Source organism: Phalacrocorax aristotelis, chromosome 2 (assembly GCF_949628215.1).
Source record: "Phalacrocorax aristotelis chromosome 2, bGulAri2.1, whole genome shotgun sequence".
NCBI classification, from domain to species: Eukaryota; Metazoa; Chordata; class Aves; order Suliformes; family Phalacrocoracidae; genus Phalacrocorax; species Phalacrocorax aristotelis.
The window spans coordinates 74,392,902-74,416,358 of NC_134277.1; the positions used below are offsets into that span (position 1 = coordinate 74,392,902).

At 42.5% G+C, this 23,457-nt stretch overlaps 2 protein-coding genes across 5 annotated transcripts in view; one reads left to right on the forward strand and one right to left on the reverse strand.

Annotated features, from left to right (window-relative positions):
• LYRM4 (LYR motif containing 4) overlaps window positions 1-6,351 on the forward strand; it is a 94,922-nt gene extending 88,571 nt beyond the window's left edge. For all 4 annotated transcript variants that reach the window (XR_012659061.1, XM_075084112.1, XM_075084113.1 and 1 more), the window contains one exon: window positions 5,991-6,351. Coding sequence is in view for 1 of the 4 variants with exons in the window: in XM_075084113.1 (XP_074940214.1) it covers window positions 5,991-6,053 (63 nt within the window). In the remaining 3 variants the exon portion in view is untranslated. The remainder of the gene's footprint in view (window positions 1-5,990) is intronic.
• Window positions 6,352-11,977: 5,626 nt separating this feature from the next.
• PPP1R3G (protein phosphatase 1 regulatory subunit 3G) lies at window positions 11,978-14,191 on the reverse strand. The gene has a single exon (XM_075084111.1). It carries the CDS (start codon window positions 13,826-13,828, stop codon window positions 12,950-12,952), a length of 879 nt encoding a protein of 292 aa, XP_074940212.1. The 5' UTR covers window positions 13,829-14,191; the 3' UTR covers window positions 11,978-12,949.
• Window positions 14,192-23,457: the final 9,266 nt, after the last annotated feature.

Below are 23,457 nucleotides of genomic sequence, written 5' to 3' on the forward strand. Positions count from 1 at the left end.
TGGCATTTTCCTTGTCATGCTCCTTTTTTCTGTAGGCAGAGGGGCTTGCAGGAAATGAGAGAAGTGAAACAGTGTGACTTTAGTGAGGGACCACATGATCTTGTCTGCTTGGCTTTCCAATGTTTTTCTTTCTCTGTTGAGAGGACCCTTACTTGTTATTTCAGGCTATATCAAGTGTGTAGCTATTTGGAGCAAAGGCTGTGTCTGTCATGCCCATATTGTCTGCAAGGATAGTAGTGTGTTTGTATAATTTTAAAAAAAAAAAACAACCACCACCCAAGGCCCTCTTAACTGAGAAATAATCAGCATTTAAAAAGAAGAGTCCCTTGGTATTATAGATCATCATATACAAATGCGCAGGAGTGTATACGCTTACAGTATTTTATGTGTTAATCATTGCTGGATTAGATATGTTTCTCTGCTCTTTTCACTGAAGAGTATCTCTTCAGGGAGACCTGCAGAATAAATTAATAAGAGCATTAAATAAATACGTCATCCTGCTTCTGATAGGCTGAATAAAGGTTTACCCAGATACAGTGCATATGGGTCTAACAAAATGACATAATTTGTCATTATTAAGAGAAATAACTTTCAGATAAATTCTTGCCTGTTAGCCGGTTTACTTTATTTCACACCTTCCTACTTAATGAAAGTCAGACAAATGATAGCTATAAATTAATTTCTCCTGCCTTTTCAAAAGCTTCATATAGCAGTATCTGTAGAAGACGTTTTGGCACAAAGGAACAAAGAAAACAGCGTTGGCAAAACACAAGCAGAAGTCAAATATACAATAGTTCTAACTTCTCAGTTCCATGCTTTCCTTCACTTCCTCTTCCATTCCTGTGTAGACAAATGGAATCTCTGAAAATGAGGGAAATGTCTCCAAAATCATACAGTTTTTTCCATATTGATTCCAGCTGTGAAGAACCAGAATAACCTATATATTTAAGGTGCCAAATGCAGTTTTTCAACATTCTTTCCTAAGCAAAAGATAAATAAGGCTGCTGCCACAGCATTTCATACCAACACAAAGATTTGGCAAAGCACTGAACAGTTATTGATGAGGTTTTGGTTCCGTTTGAGTTTTTTTAAGTTATGGTGTACCACATTGGTGTGCTTATTATTGCAATACAAGATCATTTCAAAAATTGCTGCCTGTATTCATTTGAAAATATTAAACTGGCTTTAGATAATATGAAAAATATTTATGATAAAGTGTGCTTTATCGTAAAGTGGGGGGGGGGAAAGATAATGCTTCTTAAAAACAATAACCACTTCGCTTACATTTGCAATAGGATTGCAAATTGGTTGGCATCATCCGACAGGAAAGATAGTAGGTAGCGGCTCATAAAAGTAAAGTAATCATTATTCCTATACGTTTCTATTCTGGTCAGCATTCACTTAATGCACATTGTGTAATCATAGTGCAAAAGAATAGGAATGGGCAATTTCATCTTATGGTGTTAGAGGCCAAGATTAGCAGCAGTATATACAATATGACTGCAGTGTCATCAGGGATTTTTATTCCTAGTTAAGATTCAGCAGTGTGCCTGTGAGATACACCTGTCAACTCTTCAGGTGCAACAAGACAAGGCAACCTGATTTAAAATGTACATATATGTGTGTGTATGGTATAGATATATTAATAAAACAGGACTTTTTCCTTTTTCTCCATAATAGCAAGCCATGAAAATGCATATATTTATATGTGTTCCCTGGCTGCAATAAGGTGACTATTTTTCCTCTGCAAGCAAATTTGCAATGAAAGTGACAAGATGGCTGTTTCTATAGAGATTGTTTTTTAATATATATTTATGTATGTTCATGCAAGTATATATATAAAACCTATATATTTTTTTATATGTAAATATCTTTAATGTGTAAAACCATCTGTAATGCATCAACTTTAGTTATCATCTGCAACTCTTTAAGAAAAAGAAGAAACAATTTTTACTTCTCATGGGGTAACCCTCTCAGGAAATCAATTTTTAAATAATTGAGAGCTAAAGGAATTGCTCTCTTAAAATATTTTCATATTCCTATGCTGTGGTGGCACTTCTACGTGTTTAGGCCTTGTCTTTACCAATAATGTCATTCTATGCAGAGTAAGGGTATTGCACCGCTCCTGGTTTTGTCTGCCTTTGAAAAATAAACAGTGGCATGAAGAATCCCTGGGGTTGGTTTGCCTCCCAGGGCAGATAATTGTTCCCTAGAGATTACTTCAGAAACGATATTTAAATGAGGGGAGAGTTATTAAATAAACAGTGTTTGTTAATTTTGTTATTTGTGTTACAATTGGGTAAGACACAGAAGGGACAGAGAAGGGAAATGCCTGTTAAGGAGAGATGCCATCATACTTTTCAGAGCAGAACGATGTACTCTAAAATGACAGAGGCAAATTAGAAAAAATTTTAAAACTTGGTCACCTTATTTTCAACCCTGCAGAAATAGGAGCAGTCATGTCTACCTCAGCTCTGAGCTACAAAGTAAAATCTTCGTCTGGATAAAAACCACAAGGCATGCCAGATACCTTCGAAAGCTGAAGATGATCTTGTAGTAGTATTCTGCAAGCAGTGGCAATGGGTCTGCAGGATGTGCTCCACCAGCTGTGTCAGATAGGAAGGCGGCCCCTAGGATTCAGGCTACCTCCCAGTTCATCACTGTCCCACTGCAGTTGTATCTCTTGCGTGGCTTGGCGTGAAAGCTACACAGAACCTGCTCACCAGCAGCAGGTGTGCCTAAGCGTCAGGCACTGGCCAGCTATAGACCATTTGAGAGGACAACGTTCAGACCTGGCAATTTGACTGCACTTGTTGAACTTTTAGGGTGATGTCTTTAGGACATCAGGAATTTTTTGTAATTCTCCTTCTTTAATACTTCTTACTTAATTCTACTATTTAATTCTTCCTGCACCTCCCCATACACAACTCTCATATTCTGTTATCTGAGGAAAACCTCTCCTACTTGCTTTCTTCCCAATAGCAGTGAAAGATTCCATGACGTGGCTTCTCCCTGTGATTGCTGCTGCCAGCCACGAGAAAGGAGAAGTACTGTTTCCATGTGAACACACAAACACCTAATAACCAGAGAATGGTTGGGTTACAGGATGGACTGGTGCTTACTGTTCAGTAATTTCTTTTTTCCCCATTTGTTGTCTTGTAACCCATTCTGAAACCCTAAGTCTGGAAGGCAAGATTAAGTTTTTCAAGTTCACAAGAAAAAGCTGGCCATAGACTTGTACTAAATCTTTGAACAAGGACAGATTGCCAGGTTTTGAGGGTTGGACTTGTCAGACTTATTTTTAAAGTACATAATTTTGCAGGCAGAACTTAAACATTGAATAATTCAGTAAGATCTGAAAAGCAGCCTTTATATTTCTATTTATTTTCTTCTCCTGATGACAAAGGCCTCCTTTATTGTGCATTCTTTCCTGCAGAATTTAGTTGGAGTGTGTTACCTTACAGAGGTAAATAAAATTCTGGGTTACAAAGCTGCTGAGCAAATGGTAGAGCCTTTTTCCACAAAAGCTTCCTGTGATTAATGAAAATACCCTGATAGTGACCTCTGCACTGGCTTCCAGCCACCTACCAGAAGAGAGAATGGCATGCAGTGTACAAGCTACAAACGCACATGATGAAAAAAGAACACAATAGATAGCCACTTAAATCTTTAATTTGGGGGAATGATCCACAGTCATGCGTGCTGGTTAAGTGCTTTCCTTAGACTTAGCGTCAGTGAGGACACTGTAAGAACGCTGTTTTGTTTCAGAGGGTTAATAAGTGTCACTGTGTAAATACCGGTGCGGTCTTTCTGCTGAGGCAGTGGATGTTTATAGATATTAATTTTTCAGCAGCTATAAACGGAAGGTCTGTTTGTTTTATCTAAAGTGCATGGGAAAGGCTTGATCATAATGTTAGAAATTCAAGGCTAACGGTTTAAAAAAATCCTTACGTTTCAAAGTTCAGCTTAAAATGTCATGGCATAGCTTCTGGAAGGGGAGGCAGCAGAGCAGGCAAGCTGCAGCAGCCCAGCAAAGGCAGACAGCACAGCACTGGTGGCCGTGCACTCGCTGAAATGCGTGCACGCCTGCAGTTTACTAAGGAAGCAGCTCAACACACACATCTATGATTTTATTGTGTTTGAGTCAAGAGGTACAGCAGTAGCTAATATCACCTTTTGGCCCAGGGACAGCAAACAACAGCTCGTACCTTTCTCCTACAAAGCCATCTGCCCTGACTGAGTATGATTCACCGAGAAGTCACGTACTCAGCCCCGTCTATCTCCCCAGTTGGTGGAGAAGAAAAAAATGCAATTCAGGTTTCAGCATTTTTGTAATCCCTCTGAGCCTCCCATTAAATCTGGTCTACTGTGTGGGAAAGGATTAAAGATTCTTTGGGCTCCAAAACAAAGTATACAAAAATTAAGTACAGTAACGTGGTTTGTGGTAAGGCAGCAACTGAAGGGTATAGCCTGCCCCATAACCTACAGCAGCGAGTTCTCTGTGATAAGTAACGCTTGTTGACAGCTTAAAATTTCTATTGGTAACACATGCCACACTTGTGTACAGCCCTTGTTATAAATATTCTATATGCATCTTACTTTGTAAGTAATTTCAAAAATAAGCAGAATTGTTCATACGCTGTAACTGACTTAGTTCTGAGTGCCAGAAGAGGCGAGTATTTGCTGGCAAAGAGAATTTCTGTTCCTTTAAGAACGGCTCGTAAATCCTCCCTTGTAATAAATATTTCAAGATTAAAATCAATGCGTTACATGTTTCAGACAAGGCTGTTTATCAAGATGAAATAGTTCATTTCCGAAAAGGCAATATTATTTATATTTTATGTGAGTGTGATGAGAAAATTTTATTTAAGAGCTGCCAGGATTTTTTCCCTCAAAAATGGATGATGAAGAATGTGGAAAAATTTCTTCTCCAAATTTTTTACTACTTTGAGAGCCTGACTTGCTGTCAGGCTTAGTTTGTGCAGTATTAAATTCTACTAAGTATATTGTGCTTAGTGTAATTAAGCATCCAGCCTTTTTTTGTCCCAACTCCATAATTATGAACTACTTTTGTTTGTGAAAAGGACACAAAGCTACTGTGTACCCGGGCCTTGGGGAGAAAGTAAGGGTGAGGACGGGCATAACAGGTATTAAAAATTAGACTCCAAAATATTTACTTTTAAAATAAATGTTGTCTTCTGCTAACATTACCCTACTTGCATGAAGTGTCTTTTGTCCACATTTCAACTGTTAAGCAAAGAACTGTGTGTCACTTCTAGCCAAATTGCCAACTGTGCCGCTGACTCAATTTACATGTTATGATGCAGACTAGAAAGTACTAAAGAATTAGAGGAATCAAGCATCAATGTTGCTTTTCTGTCACTTTTCATTTCCTCATTACACTAGAAAGCACAAATATATGAGGTGTGAATACCATCTCATGAACAAGAGGTCAGTTTCAGTGAACGTGAAATGTTGCTGCTGAACTGTGTAACTATTTTCACCATTCCTAGGGCAACTTAAATTAGGGTTCCAAAGTAACTGGAAAACAATACCACACCATGCAACTAATATCTAGGCTCTCCACCCAGAAAGCATAATAAGAAATATCTGCTGACCATATCCATCCTTTTATTTTTCATTATATTCACCTTTTTGTTTTTCTAAACATTCAGCCTGTTTGCTTTTCCTCTGTAGTAACTTCTAATGTTAACTTTTAATATGAGCCTTTGAACAGTACTTCTCAATGTCATTATTTCAATATTTCATATATATACAGATATTTTAGGTATTGGTTATTTTTCTTAAGGTCTAGGCTGGTAACAGTATTATTCACAAAAAATGCTTGGAGAAAGAAACATGTCATTATGAAAAAGCTTAATATATGGGCTGCTCAGTTCTTGGTTTGTTTTTAATCTCTCTTGTGAAGCTGAAATTATAACCTGTTTAGTTTCGAGTTTCAGCTTTCTGGTATTTTGGTTTGATTTCAGGTTACTATTGGCCAACTGTATTCCACGGAGAAATTGGTTATTGAGAGTCCAGGAAACACATAGCTATGAGAAGACTCTGATCCTGAAGCAACACTGGACCATCTTCAGCATCCTACAGTGCCACATGCAGATGCATAAACTCACTGCACATGTCTGAGCTTTTCTGTTCAGCAAAAGAAATGCCTGAGAGACTCAGGTTTTGGCAACCAAAGTACTATTTTCTAATGTCTAAAATATATTGCTGTGATTTATAATATCATATAAGGTAGTCTTGAAACCTGTTTGCTTGTATGTCCCGTGTGATGAAGTAGTTTCTGCCCTACTTTGACAATAAAACTTCATGATGCTACCTGTAACCAGATACATTATTCTGCTGCTGACATTTCCTCTGACGGAGCACAAACGATGCGTTAGATTTAAAACCCCTCACCCAGTTACTAAGTTCTTATTGATCCTGTTTCACTTAAAAATATACAGCATCAGAATTAAACGACTAAATACACAGTTCATTTTAAATACTGAAACCAGAGATGAACAGAGTTCTTGTCTCCTGGGTCTTGATACTTACAAATATCACAAGCTGTTTTGTGTGGTTTCTTTAAGAAGCATCCCTTGATGTTTCAGGTTCCATAAAAATTTCACTAGTTCTTTCCTTAATTTCCAAGAGTTAATAACCAGCCTCATCCTACTTTTAAGAATTAACAGATCAAAACAGCAGAACGTAAGACTCGCATCACCAAGGTTTGAGAGCTTTAAAATATATCTTCAGTGCCGAGTCCTTTTCTAAATTTGTTGAGGTGCAGCTATTAGCAGAAGGCACATCACTTGATGCAAGGTTTGCCTTTTTCACAAAGCTAAATTTTGCAGGCGAAAAAGAACCTAACTACAACAGTAACTCAAGTGCTGTAAGTCATGAATTGGCAGCAAGCTTCGGAACACTCAGTATAGTGTTTTATTGCTCATTATTAAATCTGTAGAATAATCAACAGTTTTAAGACAGTATTTATGCATCACTTATTAGAAGTAACTTAAGAAAACTTATGCTGATAAGGACCAAAAGCCTGTGTAATACTATCTAATTTGTTAGATATTTTGTCATAACATACCCAGTTCTGTATAAAAACAGATCTTATCAAATGCTTTATCAGTGAAATCCTACAAACCATGTCACGAAAATGCTTAGAAACCACATCTGGATTAGGAAGCCCAGCGCAGAAATAATATTTGCAGGCTGGGATGACCTTAGTATTATGTTGGTATCCACTCGCCCTGTTCTTACTCCTGGGTAGGCATATGCTCATCGTCACCGATGGAGACAGCATGCTGGAGAGCTGGCACCATGGTCCAGCCTCAGAGTTGCTGTGCTCTTATGGCTGTGCCTTCTGTGCTTCACCAGTTCCATTTCTGTTGTAATACTCATTAAATCTCTCTCTCGGCATGCTGTCAGGAGCTTTGCTGAATTTTGTCAAAGCAGTATAAACAACAGGAGTAGTTAAAACACAAAGGAATGATCCCATGACTTATGTACAGTGTCCACCATTATAAAAAGTATATCCTTTTTCCTTAGAATAGAAGGGAGCTCAATAAATATCTTTACCAGAGCTGCAATGTCTTAGCAAAACAAGCTTGCTGTTGTTTTACATTAAAAAAGTTTGTTCCTGATCCCAATGTTTTAGCAAACTATTAATCTCAGCAGTATGCACTAAAATTTGAATGTTTACATATACTAAAGTTTGTCATGACTTTTACAGTATAAACTTGGAAACAGCACTCCGAAAGAAAAAAAAAAAAAAAAGAACAATTTGTTTAATATTAGTAACTGTTTAAAGGACAGGCATTTCTGTTGTGTGTTACAACTTCTCAGATTTTACCGCAACTGAAAGCTCAGTTTCAAAATGCCCAGATGTATCAGAGGTACAGCTGTCCTGGAGGAAAGCAGCCCAAGAGAGCAAGCAGCACAGGAACACTTTACATACGATGTTGAAATAGGCCAAGAAGGATTTTAACTTAGAACTTGCATTTCTAGAAAGGTATTTCTATATAAAACTTCACCAACCTTCCAGGCATTGCAAGCATTACTTTCGCCCTCTGACATCAGCAGGTAGAAGAATAGTTTTATGAAGAAACACCAGCCCCTCAACCAAGTTCCTGTAATGCAACATAAACGCCTCTCTCCAGATGCCCACCAAGTGCCGTGCGTACATATAAACAGTCATGAGAGAGCTGTGCATGACTGTTTTCCTGAGTTTCCCATAATGATCTACGGTGAAATCCTGGCATTATTCAAGTCAGGGTTATACTGATTGCTTTGTTCCCCAGCTCTGAACACAGGCATAATTATTTCATACTCCTCAGAATGCTTTGCTTGATGACCTTTTTAAAAAAAAAGAAGGAAAGTGTGTAGCTCTTTTACTGAGAGTTTATATTCTTACTTTTTCTTTTTTCAGTATTTTAAAATATAAGAATAATGCATGAGCCCTTAATGTGGAAGCAGGAAAAAAAGAGAGAGAAGCCAGTAATTCTTCCAACACTGTGTATTTTCTACAACTGTAAGAGGAAAAAATCCAGAACTCTCAAACCTGTTTCACAAACATGCACCTTCAAAGGATTCTGCAGCTTACACAGGAAGTTAGATATCATCAGTGTGCTGCAAGAGATGCTTCTTTCTAAACTACTTACCTTTTTTACTGTTACGCTCAATATCTGCTGAAGCTTTACGAGGGGGAAGCGATGGTAAGCAGTGCATTCAAATGACTACTCTTCCGTGTTCGGGGTAAGAGAACTATGGAGACCTGTGAAGAATGTACAGGCTTTCTATTGGAAGAGTGCACCACATAAATATTTATACCGGTCTTTGGCAATATGCTAATCCAAGGCAAGTAATTTTCCCTCTTAAAAAGAATAATGAAAAACAATTAAGGTGATTTAATTACTGCCACCCATAGACAGCAGATTTTGAACTTCTGACAGAAGAACATTCATCACAGTCCCATGTTATCCTAACCCCGTAACACAAGACTCCGAACAGAATAGACAATTAAACCTAGATCATTTCCCCTACCTTCCTGCAGTACTTTGGGCTGGATCCAAATCCCAGGGAAGCCAATGGGAGCAGAAGCCAGGCTTTTCAAGTCCTGACTGAAAGCCCCGGCTTTAAATAAAACAGAAGTAGTTTGCATGCAAGTTTGCGGTTCTTCATGACACCACAGTAAATTTAGCCTCACACTCACAGTCCTTTTCTGAATCATTTAAATCTGAATTTAAATGTAAGCTGCAAAAAATTTGCTTAAGGAAGATTTAACTTTGATGTCCTTCAAAGTTACCCACTGTAGAGGTTCAACTATATAAAACTTTTTTGTTTTATGTATACCTGTAAAACCATTTGGCGGTTATTTCTCCCCTAAGCCCTTAATCCATGGGGGGGGCGGGGACAGACAGAAATCTGCATAAAATTAACATCTTTGGAGCTGGAGTTTTTCTGAGAGTGCTAACAAATCTTTATCATTTTTTATTTCTTAAGTTAGGGGAGGGAGGGTGTTTATGAGCACATCCTCCAAAAGTTATGCTCTGTATCTCTATGAAATACTACATTAGCAGTAATGAAACCAAACAAGAAGAGTGCTTCACTTGAAGTTTTACTCTACTGGGCCTTTTGATTTTGTAGAATTAGAACCTCTTTATCTTGAATATGTTTCTTTTAGAATAAAGTTGCAATTATGCCATGTATCTCAACCTCCGACCACAAGCAGCAGCTCTCTGCTTTGCTGACGCAGGCGTGCCGGCGTTCGGTACACACATGGTCCAGTTCTGATTTTTACACTGCTGCCCAGTGTAATATTTGGTAAGGCCTGGCATCTCTACAGCCCTCAGTAGCCTCATCTATGAAAATACAGAGAGCTGGGTGCAGGCAGTCTTTGAAACCTGCTTTGGAAATCTGTGCTTCTGTAACATCGTACAAAAACATACTATCTATTAAAAAGTGAGCATGTTTGATTCTCGTCTGAGAGAGGTTCCCCTTTTTCATTCACAAAAAGTAATTCTTAATAATAAATGAAAGCACTTTACCAGTTATCAAAAGACAAAAATGCCGTGCTTTAATTATCACAATTTGCAGGGTTTTAGATTGGCACCAATTTTCTGAAGCACTCCAAAGCGTTTTGCTGTTTAGCCTTAGCAAATACTTCCTTGTGTTTTGAATTTCAGAACATGCATCTGAAGGGAACACAAAAGTGTTACATTTTCTGGATGTGGATGTCTTACACCCCTTGGCTACAGTTCACAGCGTACCAGAGAACATTTCTAGGCCTCTATCAGTAAGCACAGCTAGCTGGGATTCTTCAGGGTACCAGCTCTTCACCTCTGCCCAGACACAGCTATCAGAAGATGGCTACTCCTTTAAATTCTGCTTAAGGAGAGATCCCTCCCCTCCCCTTTTTTGGCAAAGTTTCCACCTTCTCTGAAGCAATTAATAAACGAAACATAGATGAAGGAATGGGCTGCAGAAGCCCCAAATATTACACTGTACTTAAATGAAGATCCAACCTCAGTGCTGTTAGCATCACGTGTCAGCTTAAGAGCACGCTATTTCATTGACACAACTATCCAAGGACAGGCTAATTCATACCAGATTATCCATGTAACATCCTGTAATCCTGTAATGCACGATAGTTTTAAAACAAAGTTGTGTAGGGAAGTAGTAGCATCCACTATTCTCCCTTAAAACCTTTCATGCTTTTGGCAAGAGTTTACGCATAATTTGGAAAACAACAGCAAGAGCTTTGTTCTGCTTGTGTGTGCGGAGCTTTTACTCTGTGCGTTTTCAAACCGGTTGGTGCTAGTCTAATAGCAAGATAGTTTCTGAAGGAATTAAACACCTCTTTCTATTTGGCTGCGTTCTCACGCTGTGGTTTCTGCACGGGATTTTTGGGGGGAGGCAGGGCAGGCTGTGTTTCGGGAGCAGTGCGTGCGTTAGCCAAAACTGCAGGAACTTCAGTCTGAAGCTCCATCTGCTTCACGTCTTTTCCCCAGTAAGGCCCCTGCTCTCATCTCCGATTTTCTGCCAGCTCTCTGAAGAGGCAGATCATCTGAATACTTATTTTCAAGTATGGGGAATTTTACAGAGGTGCAAAATTTTCTAAGGTGCTTAAAATAACAGGCTTTAAGATGTTTTGTATCTTCAGAGGAAATGACCTGAGAAAACTCACAGTGTGCTTGCTCTGTTTTAGAAAGGAAAATAAACTTCCAAGGTCTTGCTTCTTCCATGTCGGAACATTTTCTGCATTCCTACAATGCATCATCTACTCATTTTTTCATCTAAAAAAATAACCCAAATCTTTAGATACTGAATCAGAAGAAAACAAGTAGAGTCAAAGCTGCAGAAGAGCCAGAAGAAAATTCGCCAAAAGCTGCCTGTTTTCCACCCCTGCTCGTAAAGCTCCCTCACATCACAGCTCTGCGCAAGACGCCTGTTACAAGAGCACGCTGAGCCGTCACGTACTTGCAGGGCTTTTTGCCCTGTGGCTCTGCCAGGACCAGCGTTATTTTCAGCTATCGCCCTAAAGGCCTCTTATGGACGGGCAAGGCCCCCGGTTATCGCGAGGCGCACCAACAGCTCGGTCCCTGCTGCACTACACACCTTAGGGTAGGGGCACAAGCAGGTTGCAAAAACGTTTTGCCATACAGAAAAAAGATTTGTAATGGTGAGCTTTTTAACTTTTTTAAAGCTTTTTTTATTCTTACAAACCCATTTTCATTGGTACTTTTTGCTTAATTTCAGGACTTGGGACACCAGCAGTGTCAACCTCTAGGCTTGCAATGCAAGAGTGAAGACTGTAGAAATCATTTCAGGTGTCCGGCGCTATAAAGCCCAACGGTGCGCTCGATAAAACCCTTTTCTCAACAGCATATAGATACTGAAAAAGATGTAGCAAAACAAGCCAAATAAATTATAAATACTTGAAAAATGCCATGCAAAATGTGACATTAGGACAGTTGAACTAAGGCACTTGTTTTCATTCATTAGTGAGGGCACCCCCTCTACATTGCATCGTCACTCCTCAGCGAGAAGGTCATCCAAATCGGTCACTGCTCCCCAAATCTGAAAATACAGAACCCTCTGAGAGACAGACACCACATCTTTCTTTACGGTCCATTGCTCAAAGGTGCTACCAACATTCTCCCGATAAGCAGATGTTTTAACCCCTTCTTTGTCCCCGTTTTAGACTGTTGACTGTGCAAAAAGAAGTCACCAGTCTATTTTAAGGAAAAACATTTTTGCGGAAGTCCCTGTTGGCTGCTATTAGCCAGACGGGATCTACACGCAAGCCTGGGGAAGGCAGGGAGTGCTATCAAAGCGTGCTGAATGACAAAATCCAGAGCAGTCCAGACCCAGACCCAGCCCGAATACAGGCTGCCTGCTGTTCGGAGCTGCCACAGGCACAGCAAGGGTGGGACAGGCCCACCTGCCAGTCATGAGTTTGACAGGCAATCACAACAGTGAATTGTACTGTTATGGAGTCCACTGAACTAAAAAAAATAATTTAAAAAAGACAAGGCACACCATTGCCGTCACAGTGCTGTGTCTTTGAAATAGATGTGAGAATGGGGAAATGGGGATGCTAACTTAAATCTGTAGAGGACACGCCCTTAAGTTTTCACGCAAGTGCTCCGTGCACCTCTAACTAACCGGCTAAGGGGAGTCAAGGCCAAATCAAGACCTCAAAAATTCACTTCAAGAGGGGAAAAGCAAAGCCCACACTGCCCAATCTCCTTGTCCTCTCCAGAAAGAAAACGATTCCACAGGCCGCGGCAGCGCGAGCCTACGCGCATCCCTGTTTCGCTGGCAAAACCGAAGCGCCCGCTTGAAAACCGCTAGCTTTCGGGCAGTCTCCGGGAGGGGTTCCCTGCCCGCCGCCCCCCTGCCCGGCCGGGTGCTCCCGGCTCCCCGCGCCCGGCCGGTGTCAGTAGAGGGGGGCGGCGGGGGGCGGCATGGGGCTGCCGTCGGCGGGGGGCGAGGGGGAGCCGCAGCACCGCAGCGTGTAGTTGCGGCCGCCGTTGTTGTCCCAGTACTCGCCCTGCGGGCTGCGGTAGCGGATGGCGAAGTGCAGGGCCGAGCCCTCCCGCAGGCTCGGCGGGACGCACAGGGTGAAGCCGTAGCGCTCGGCCGGCGGGTCGGCGGCCGCCGTCGGGGCCGGGGGCAGGGGGGCGGCCGGGACGTCCACGAAGGAGAGCCACTCGTTGAAGGTGTAGCGCACCGTCACCTCCTTGGGGCCGGGGCAGCCCAGCACTTGCACCGTGCCCCGCACGTCGGTGGGCGCGGGGGGCCGCCCCAGCCCCTCCAGGCAGACGCGCTGCCGCCGCAGCCGCTCGGCGCCGGGCTCCCCGCCGTCGGGGAAGTCGGGCAGCAGGCGGAGGGCGGGCGGCCGGGGGTCCCCGCCGGGCGGCCCCGGGACCCGCTCCTCGGCGGGCGGGCTCTGCAGGCGGGACAGCGCGGCGGGGGGCACTTGCGGCTCCTCGGCGTCGCTGAAGTGCTTGACGCTTGCAAGGCTCAGCCCCAGCGAGTCGGCGAACTGCACCCGCTTCTTGCACTTGCCGCAACAGTCTTCGCCCGCCGCCGCTTCCTCCTCCTCCTCCTCCTCCTCCTCTTCCTTCTCCTCCCCCTCCTCCCGCCGCTCGCCGGGGCCGGGGGCCGGCGGCCGCCCGCAGGGGCGCAGCTCCAGCAGCAGCCGCCGCTCCCCCACCGCCTCCCGCTTGCCCTCGCAGGGCGCCGTCGGGGCCGCGCCGCGGAGCCGCCGCTCCTCGGCCGCCAGCTCCTGCCGCGGGCGTGCGGGGCTCGCCATGGCCGGGCGCCCCGCCGAGCCCCTCCCCGCCGCCCCCTGTGGCGGCAGCCGGACGGCCCGGCACCGCTTTATCCCGCGCCCCCGCCGCCGGCCCCGGGTGGGGGGCGCGCCCCCCACCCACCCACCCAGCCACCCACCCGCGGCCGGGCCCGGAGCCTCCCCGCGGGGCTGGGGCGGCGGCGGCGGCGCTGCGGGCGGGGGCGGGACCTGCGCCGGGACGGGGCGATACGGAAACAGCGGCGGCCGCGACGGGCGGCCACGCACGTCCTCCCACCCGCGGGGCCGCCCTCGGGGCGGCGGAGCCAGGCCGGGGAGAAGCGCGGGGTGGCGGGCTGCTGGAGCCGGCCGCGCTGTTGTAATTCATTCCCATCATCATCACCATCTTCCTCGTCGTCATTATTTAAGCTTCCAGCCATCGGAGATACCCCACGGAAAAAGCCCAAGGGGTCAGGGTTAGGCAGGAGGTGGCTCAGCACCGGGCTGGCACCGCGGTGAAGCTCCGGCCGGGGCGCCGGGGCCCCGAGGCCGCCCCCCGGACACACACACACACAGAGCCCCCCCCCGCCTGCTCGGGGGTCAGTAGCGCCGGGTCCCGCCCGCGGGCCCTGCTCGTCCCCACACGTGCCTCTTGTGCAGCTGAGACCTTGTGGGAGCCCCCAGCTTCTACGCTGAAATCGGTTTCCATCCATCCTAACTGCAGGGAAAGCTTTGAGACCTGAACTCGAGGGCAAAACCCCAAAGGCGAGAGGAACACCGAAGGCGTTCACTTTCTGAAGTACGATATATTTTGCAGGCAAATCTCTGTAACCGTTTTTTACCCACACTTGGTACCGGCAGCACTCCGCATGTGGAAAATCAAGTCCAAAGGCTCAGGAGACGCACACACGTGCACATGCACCCTTTCTGAAGGTCAGACTGTCTTGAAAGTTTCTGCATAACAAGAACAAAAAAATCAAGGCGGAAAAACAAAACACAGGCTCTACGTTTTAAACAAACGGAGAGGACTAGAATCCTCCTCAGTTTTATTTTCTGTGCGTGAGGTGCGGTAAACAGCAGCCTCACAACAAGATACTTTTATTAGTATGGTGAGATCCATATCTGAGAATTTTCCAAACTTCATTCTACGCTTTGTGCGTGCCACTGCTATTGTCTGGGGTAATTTGCACAGATGATTGCAAAAATGCTACATTATTAAACGTCCCTCCATTCTTTATTCTCATGGAGGAGACATTAAAAAGCATATGCAAATAACATGGTACTTTCTGAAGCAACACACTCCCATTATGGATTTATCAGAGGGGGTTTTGTTTGTTTTGCAAAGTTTGTTTTATTTTTAGCATCAGTCTTATTGCCAAGAAGCAGCCTCCAGTGCAGTCCAACCGAGTGTGCGGTCTGCGTGTCACAGAGGAATGAATGTCAAAGCAGCAGAAACATCACTGAACAGTTTCCTTAGCAGACACTGCCGTGAGCATGTTCTTACTGCACCTCGACTGAAGAGGCGAACGGCAAACCCTTACTCAGAAGCGCCAAATAATCCGACTCCTCTAGCTTTTGGCCGTGCACGTGACATTTGTTAGTAGTTCGGTTTAGAGCATTGTTAAGGAGAGGAACGAAGGACAAACATTCTCGCTGGCACCAGCTGTGCCAATGGAAAACATGACGAATACCGCTTTGCCGTCAGCTGCTCGTCACCACCACCCTGCTGCAAGCTGCCACGTTTGCCTGGCTGTTGGCTGAGCTGTTCCCAGGAGCGCTCCTTCGCCTACTCCTGTCCCAGTGAGCCGGTGTGACACCGTTTGGGCTCTTTGTACCAGGCAGCCTCAGCCTAATGGTACTAAACCGCAGCGCACGCTCCTGCGTTACTCGGCTGAGGTCTGCGATGCGGCGCAAGAAGGAGGGGAAGGCTGGTACACACGACTGTAGGCAGGGGGGGCACCGGTTTCACCTGCTTTCACCATCGCCCCGACCTGCCGGTGGCTGTAACAGAGCAGCAGACAATGTTGGAGCACTCTCCCGTTAGCGTTCGCTTTGATGCAAACAGGTTGCAGTGCAGGTGCTTTCCTACCTGTGCCTGGAAATAAGACCTCCTGACCCACCTATCCGAGGCTTGGGGCACCTCAAATTGCCAAGTTGGAAAGGAGAAAAATGAAGAGATGATGCGTAGGTAACGGTGCTGAGTGCTTACAATATTGTCAAGATTCCTTAGGTAAAATAAAACACTACATCTTTACTTTCTCAAAACAGTATCTATTTTTATGGTGAGGAAAACAGAAGTGAAGAAATCAGCCCTTACTTCCTTATGTGGTGTTTATTCCACTAAGGCATGCTTCCTCAGCTTGCCAAATCATTAACAAATGTTTTAGGCAGCAAAGGGAAAAAATGTGCCATTTGCTGATAAGGCAAACCCATTGGGACTACTAGAAATTACAGAGGAATGTGAAAGGTTCAAGCAAAATAAGGGACAGCAAGAAGAGAAACTTACTGTAAATATTGATAAAAGTTAAGTAATATTGTAGCAATTAATATACATTTCTTACATATTCCGTAACTCTGGGAGACAGGCCTGCTAAAAGGACTACAGAAATTAAGCAAAAGCCGTTAGGCAGCAGACTCCATATTGCATGAAAAGAATTAAAATCAGGCAATTAACGCCATACAAAGGGAAGTTGAATGTTTAGTGGTAATCAATTGCTACCACTCTGAAAGGGAGTAATTTAAAATCAGATAAACCTTTACAACAGATGTTTAACTGACGTGACAGCCTGTGCCAGTGGACATTAGTTAAGGAGGCGTTTAGTGTTGTCTCTTAAGAATTTCAGAATGGATTCTCTTAAAAGAACAGGGCAACCAGGCTCTGGGGGTTCTAAGTACTGTTTACCTCATTTGTTGTTAATGAAAATGTTGAGACAAAAGTGGAGGGATTTCCTAGTAAAAGACAAGACATCAGATTCGCCATCAGGACACTTTTTGCATTCCCTGAGCTTTGACCAGTTGTGGTTAAGGTCATAAACTACATACGGGATCAACACAGCACCTGCTTCTTTAGTTTCCCCCCTCCTTGTTTCCCAGCTACCCACCTCACTGCTCTAGCCCCCCACCCTGTATTCAACACACACATCTTGCAGGAGCATCTGCATCCCAAAATGGCTACTGAGTGGCATAAACTGCGCAAATCGACCCATGGTATTGCCCCCCCAGTTCCCAGTGAGAGCATGGCTATGTATTTCTCAGGACTTGTTAGATCCAGGGTTTTGGTTTGCTGCTTGCGTTTGGAGCTCTATTTGATGTGCAATTTAATAAGTCAGTCAAGCTGCTTGGATCAATAGTCGTCATCATTTGGACACAAAATGAACATGAAAATACTTCTCTGCAGACACCCAGAGTCAAGTAACTGGGGGATATAGTTGATTCAGCTCCACCACATAATTTAATCCAGAAGCCCATTCAAACACTGTTCATAATTTCTTTTTCTGCACTTTCAATAGCAGCTTCCACTCTCAAATCCCAAACTAGCAGATCTTCCAGGGAGTCCGAGAGGAAAGTATTCTAATTATGGATGTTCCCAGCTCAAATATGCCAAATCTCTCCAATTCCCCACTCAAGTCTTCTTAAGCAAATCTCCTGTGACAATAGCTTATCAGCAAAAGTGAATGACTAATAACTACTAAGCAATATTACACAATTTACAGGCATTTAGAAATATGCAGGGATTATCTCAAATTCTAGCTGCATTCATTCTGAACTATCTTCTTGCTTCACTTTGAAAATCACGTAGTTCTTCATCCCAATTTTAACAGTTGTGTTGCTTGTATACAAATGTCAGGGAGGATATTAATAGCTTCCTCAATTATTTAAAAAAAATATGCTCCCTCTCCCATGGGAAATTCTAGCTTCTCTGTGTTTTTAATAAGGATAGGATTTCAGTTTACTATGTGAGGATGGTCAAACACTGAATGAAAGACTCAGTGGCTCTACACAGTCTGACCAGAAATTATTCAGAAGTTAGACTACCAGACCTGATTTTCTTCTTTATGCAGGAAAGCCAAGCAGCTGTACGCCAAACAGGCACGCATTACATCTGTAATGGAAAACATACTGAAATGGAAACAAATATTTGGAAGTGATTATTTTAGTTTCCAGATCTTAAATCCAAAGATTTGAACGTAATTTCTGCCGGATGCTCAGCAAGCAAAATCCTTTACAGCTTTGAGTCTTTCAGACAATCACTTTTAGAGACGTCTGCTGTATATTTTGTCTTGTCTTTCAGCAGACTTGCATCTGACATTCCTTATGGGATGTAGAGATTACTTTAAATAGATGAAAATACGTTTATTCTGTTTTCTTGAATTACAGCAATGGTGGGTTTCCCGTAATGATGTGGAATATCCTTGTCAATTACTAATACTGCGCATTTGGCAATAAGGCAAGGAAGGTCCCTTCATTTGGGTGAAATAGCAATAACCTCTTTGAAACTGGAGTTCCGTAAAGGATTTCCGCAGGTCCAAGACTCCCCTACATCTGGTATAAAATCAAGCTCATTCTTTGTGACAAACAAATATATAGCAATGGCACAAAGGATAAACCTTTGTTGATTTTTTTTTTACTTTCTGTTTTGCTGAAAATGTATGGAAAAGGTTCCAAGTGCTCAAACAAACACTAAATTCAGACTAGAGTTTGCATTAACTGTGGCAAAACCACATTACACAAAAACTTGCCGTTCACTAAGATTTCAGAAGTGTTGCTTGGTTCTTGTGGCTCTCAGAGGTGTCAAATTTTGGTTTAATACATGTGATTTGTAAGATATTTATCTAAACTTCTATATTCACATGGTACACTGAAAATCTTAAGTCATCGTCAAACTTCTAGTCAGTATGATAAAAACCCCATATATGGGCTGCCATCCCAATAGAGAGACTTATTGTGGAATTTCAACAATTTAACCCAAATAGACAGCTTTTGAAAGGGCAAGCTCAGTTTATCAGTGAGAAAAGTTGCTTCAGCTTCCAAAATTTATTCACAGCATAGGAGTTGAAAAGGGTTTGGGTTTATGGTTTTTGTTTATTTTAATGTGGGTCTCCAGAAAGTTGCAGAACCACATCTCTGTCAAAGGTTTCTGATGAACACTAGGATCCAGGTTCTCACATACAAAACTTCTATGCTTATGTGTATTTTTTATTTAGCAATCTAGGAAGTATATAATTTGGATCAAATTCTTGCCCTATATTGTGCTATTATATTGCTTTGGACTTCAGTGAGAAAGACGCTCGATCTTATGCAGACTAGTCTGATACAAAGGGCATTCTACCCCCAAAACTGTTGCTGTGCTATTAAAATAATACTTTTTTTTCCTTTCTGTCTGTCTTAAAATGCTGAATTTTGCTCCTGCCCTGCCACCTAGCAGACTGCCTCTGGAAAACAAAACCCAATGTCTACTTAGAGCTCTCTAAGGAAACTTACTCATACAGAAGATGCGTTTACCTATTGACTAAGGACACATTTCAAGCATTCCAAATGCCTGAAATACCCTCCAGTATGAACTCCTAGGAAGTATATAAATCATAAAGGACAAAACAACACATCTCTAAACTAGCTTTTTGAGTTGTTAGCACAGGAACATTAGATGTCTGAGGCATGAGATTTCCCCCCCCACCTTTTTTTCCCCCTCTAAGGCATTAGATTTTTGCCCATTGGAAATGAGACATGAAAATGGAAAATGACATGAACTTGTACCCACATTAATTCTGATTTGTATTGTTCTGTTTGTCTTTTTCACAAGCAGCAAGGCATGTAGCTTACTCAAAATCAATAGTGGCATGAACTCATTTGGACTCCCCTAGGACAACAAAATTGGCCAGCTGGTCAGAAAGACCTTCATGACGTCGGCTGGCAAAGCCTCCCCCAGTCTTTAGAGTCGTGTTTGACGTGGCATAATTGAATGGTAACCTGACCTCATCAGCTCAGATACCTCCCTGTCTTTTGGGAAAATAGAGTTGTGCAATATAGCCTGTTCTAACAACTCCTGGCAAATGCAGGCCAACCTTTCCAGTCCAGCAGTCACAACCGGGTAAGTTGTACGTCAGTCTCACTTCTTTCACTTGGGTTGAAACACAGGAACAGGCCTTCCAAGTAATCCTGCTGTATAAACCCTACGTTAAAAAATGTTTGCTTGAATGTGCAGTTTTCCAAACCGCCGAGCAAGGCATAAATGCAACCCTGTCTCTTTGTAGCTCCCCAGAAGTGCATCAGTTAGTGTGTTTTCAATTGCTAAGCTATGATAGTAGATAGTTCAACAGGTACCCGACAGAAGAGCTTGTACAAGAGAGAATGTTTATCACAGTCATTTATATTGATTCTCGTGACTTATGAATATCATAACTTCAGTTGATGTACGTATATAGCAGCAGCTAGGTAACTGTAACACAATACAATACTGCTAAAAGCACGAAAGAAGACTTCAGAATTGAATTTCAGTGAATAAAATGTATTATGTAGTCGTCTGAAGAGAGAGAGATTTGCATTTCTGAAGAATGTTAACAGTTTTTACGGTAGGAACAAAAAAAGCAGAAACATGTGCTGTTTTAATATTACTGTACCATTCCAACCTGCAAGGCTATATTTGAAAACTCTCAAGTGCACGAATGAGGAACAGGACTGCACGATGTGATTCTGTGATTCTGTGATACAGATTAACCCTGCAAAAGCAAAGAACTGGCATAATAGCTATCGTTAGCAGTATACAAATAAAGATCACTGAAATAGCCATATATGAATGCAGGGATGCTCAGTCCTGCATCAACAGAATTAAAAAAAAAGCGTTTTCTATTTCATTGACTATAAATACAGTTAAGTTCCACAGTCCCAGTGAATTCAGTCCCACAGTTTCAGCACTTTCAGCAGGAAAGGCAGAAAAGAAGCTCCATCTGGTGGTGTGGTTGATTGTAATTACTTTTAAATTTCATTTAATTGTATATACACCCTTCTCCAGCAATAAAATGAAAAATTGAAGTAACGTGAACAGGATCACCTGTCCTGCAAACCAAACCAGCATTGCCTAACACTTTAAAATCAGAAAACACTTTAAAATCAGGACCTTCTTCTGTTTAAAGCAAACTGAAGTTGAAGCCTTTTGATACAAAGCACAGGTGATCTTGCCAGGGTACCAATCTGGGACAGAAACAGATCACTAAACAAAACCAAAAGGGTGTGTTAGCACACTTCAAGAGGTGACCTGCTGCAGCCTGGGGCAGGGGAAGGGAAGGCAAGAATCATTGGCTAGAGGATGGAGGAGGAGGCGGCGTGTGAATGTGAAGTCAGGGCTGCTGCTGAAGCTGTCATGTAAAAGTTTATGGGAAGTTTACAGAGGTATTGAAAAAATATTGCTGCATCTCATAGTAAGGAACAAACCATTCTTCGGTTAGCTGTTTTTATAAGAAACTAACTTTCTTCAATGAACAAATGGCAATTTTGTTGGAAAAGACACTATTTCCCATCTTCAAAAAATCTTGAACTCTTCTAGCTGTAACAGATTTGCAACATCTTATTAGGAAAACTAAAGCAGATGCTTTAATCACTTTTTTATGTAATAAAATGACTACGTTCTAGGAAGCTGCTTTCTTCTTCCCTGCCTCCACTATGTTCTTACTGCCTGAGCTGTGAAAACGGTAGCCTTCTTGAATGCATTGACAAATGTAGTAGAGGAACCTGGATGCACAGAACAGCTTAGAAAAAATAAACATCAGGCTGACCAGTACCTGTACTGGGTATTTCCTAAGAATTGCTGAACAAACTGCAGTGATGCTGATGGTCAAGTAAAATAATTTGACTTAAGCCTACGAATCATTTTAGCAAGTATTCAGTTGCAAATATATACGTGTAGATGCAACATCAGTGTTATTTCAGTGAAGTCACCGCTTTGCAGGGTTGGAAGATATGTTACCCCAAGCTGATGTTACAAAATGTTATAAGTATGATAAAATATAAAACTAAATAGTGAAATAATACTAGATTTAGCTACTGAAGGTCCATGCCTAGTTTCATGTACAAACTCACGTCTGCTACTGCTCATTGAAGAACCCATGGCAATTTCTTCCACAACCAGTCCCAGTAGCCTAACCAAAGTTTGTGCTAAACAACAGCAATGTTAAACACAGATAAACCTTGACCTGCAAACTCAGGGGAATAAAATATAGTTTGTCCACTCTTTTGTAGTGCCCACATTTCAATGAGGATATATGCTGCATTTCCTCAAATCAATGCACCCTTCAAAAAAATCCATGTTAAAAGAACGCTGAGAATACAGATTCGAGCACCCATATGCTAGAAATGCCCCAAAGTCACATTGCCTTTGTAACCTTAATGCAGCCTTTTTGAGTGTGTCATTTAGGTTATAGCCTTTAATTATGCATTCTTGGGCCATTCTTCCTTCAGGACTGTCTCATTAAGCACACAAGATAGGCAGCTACTCAATGGTGGTGTCATTGCTTTTCTCTACATTGCTCAGTGTGTAGCTGTAGGCCTTGTTTATTGAACAGTATTCCAGTCCTGTTCTGGAGGTGTGATCAGATTTCCTCACGGGATCCTCCATAGTGCTTAGCACCACAGTATCTTCCAACCACTTCAGAAATAGTAGACTGCTATGAGATTAAGCATTCCTGATTTTACTAGTAGAGAGCTGAGCTATGGAGAGGTAAAAGGTGTCCATTTTTTCTAAGTGCTCATTTTGGATGTGTGCAGCTTGATTTTGAGGTTGCTTGCCAGTGTGTAAGATTTTATGGGGGTTCAGAGCATCGCTCCTTTTGATTTCACCTAGAGCTCTTAAGTGCTCAGTACCTCAGAAATCTGACTGCTTGGGTTCTCAGAGTAAAAAGTTAGCAACATGCAGTAGGTAACCAAGTTAGTTTAAGCAATTTGCTTAGCATTGCTAGGTGCTTGATGTCAGGAGCAGCAATGAAATTCAGTCCCTCCAGGCTAGAAATCACTTCCCTGCAGGCAGGACCATCTTTTCCCGTCCTGCCTTCTTTGCAATTCAAAGCAAATAAAGTACAAATCCTCCAGCCACGTAAGTGGTATGTGATTGTGGCATTAAACTCTTATTAAGAAATTATGATTCATACCTACATGAATTGGGATTGCAACCTTAATAAAGTTCTTTTAAGCTCCTTGTTCCCAGTACTGGCTTGGCACAATTCAGGGCAGTTCCATTTATGAGCCATCTGCAGATAATACATAGTTCACATTATCATGCAGTAAATATTTAAGAATAACTTTAGCTAAATATGTTTCCTTTGCTGGTATCTGGACTACTAATCTGCTGTAGCTCTGCTTCTGCCTCCATCTTCATATCTAACTAAAACAAAAAGACAAATCCCACATGTCTCCTCTTTCTTTTCACTCCCAAACTGATGAGACATTTAAAGGCTGCTACTTCCACGATACAGTACATCATCTAATTTCTCTATAATATGATAGACTGTAGATGCAACCTAATGGTGCCAAAACTGACTTGTATATCTTTTTACTTGGTGGAGCAGAACGACTCGACTTACTTCAGTTTGAAAATATTTCAAGAAGCAGTCACACTGTAAGGAGTTCAAAAACAATCCAGTTGAAAGAAGACACTTTTCTTTTGA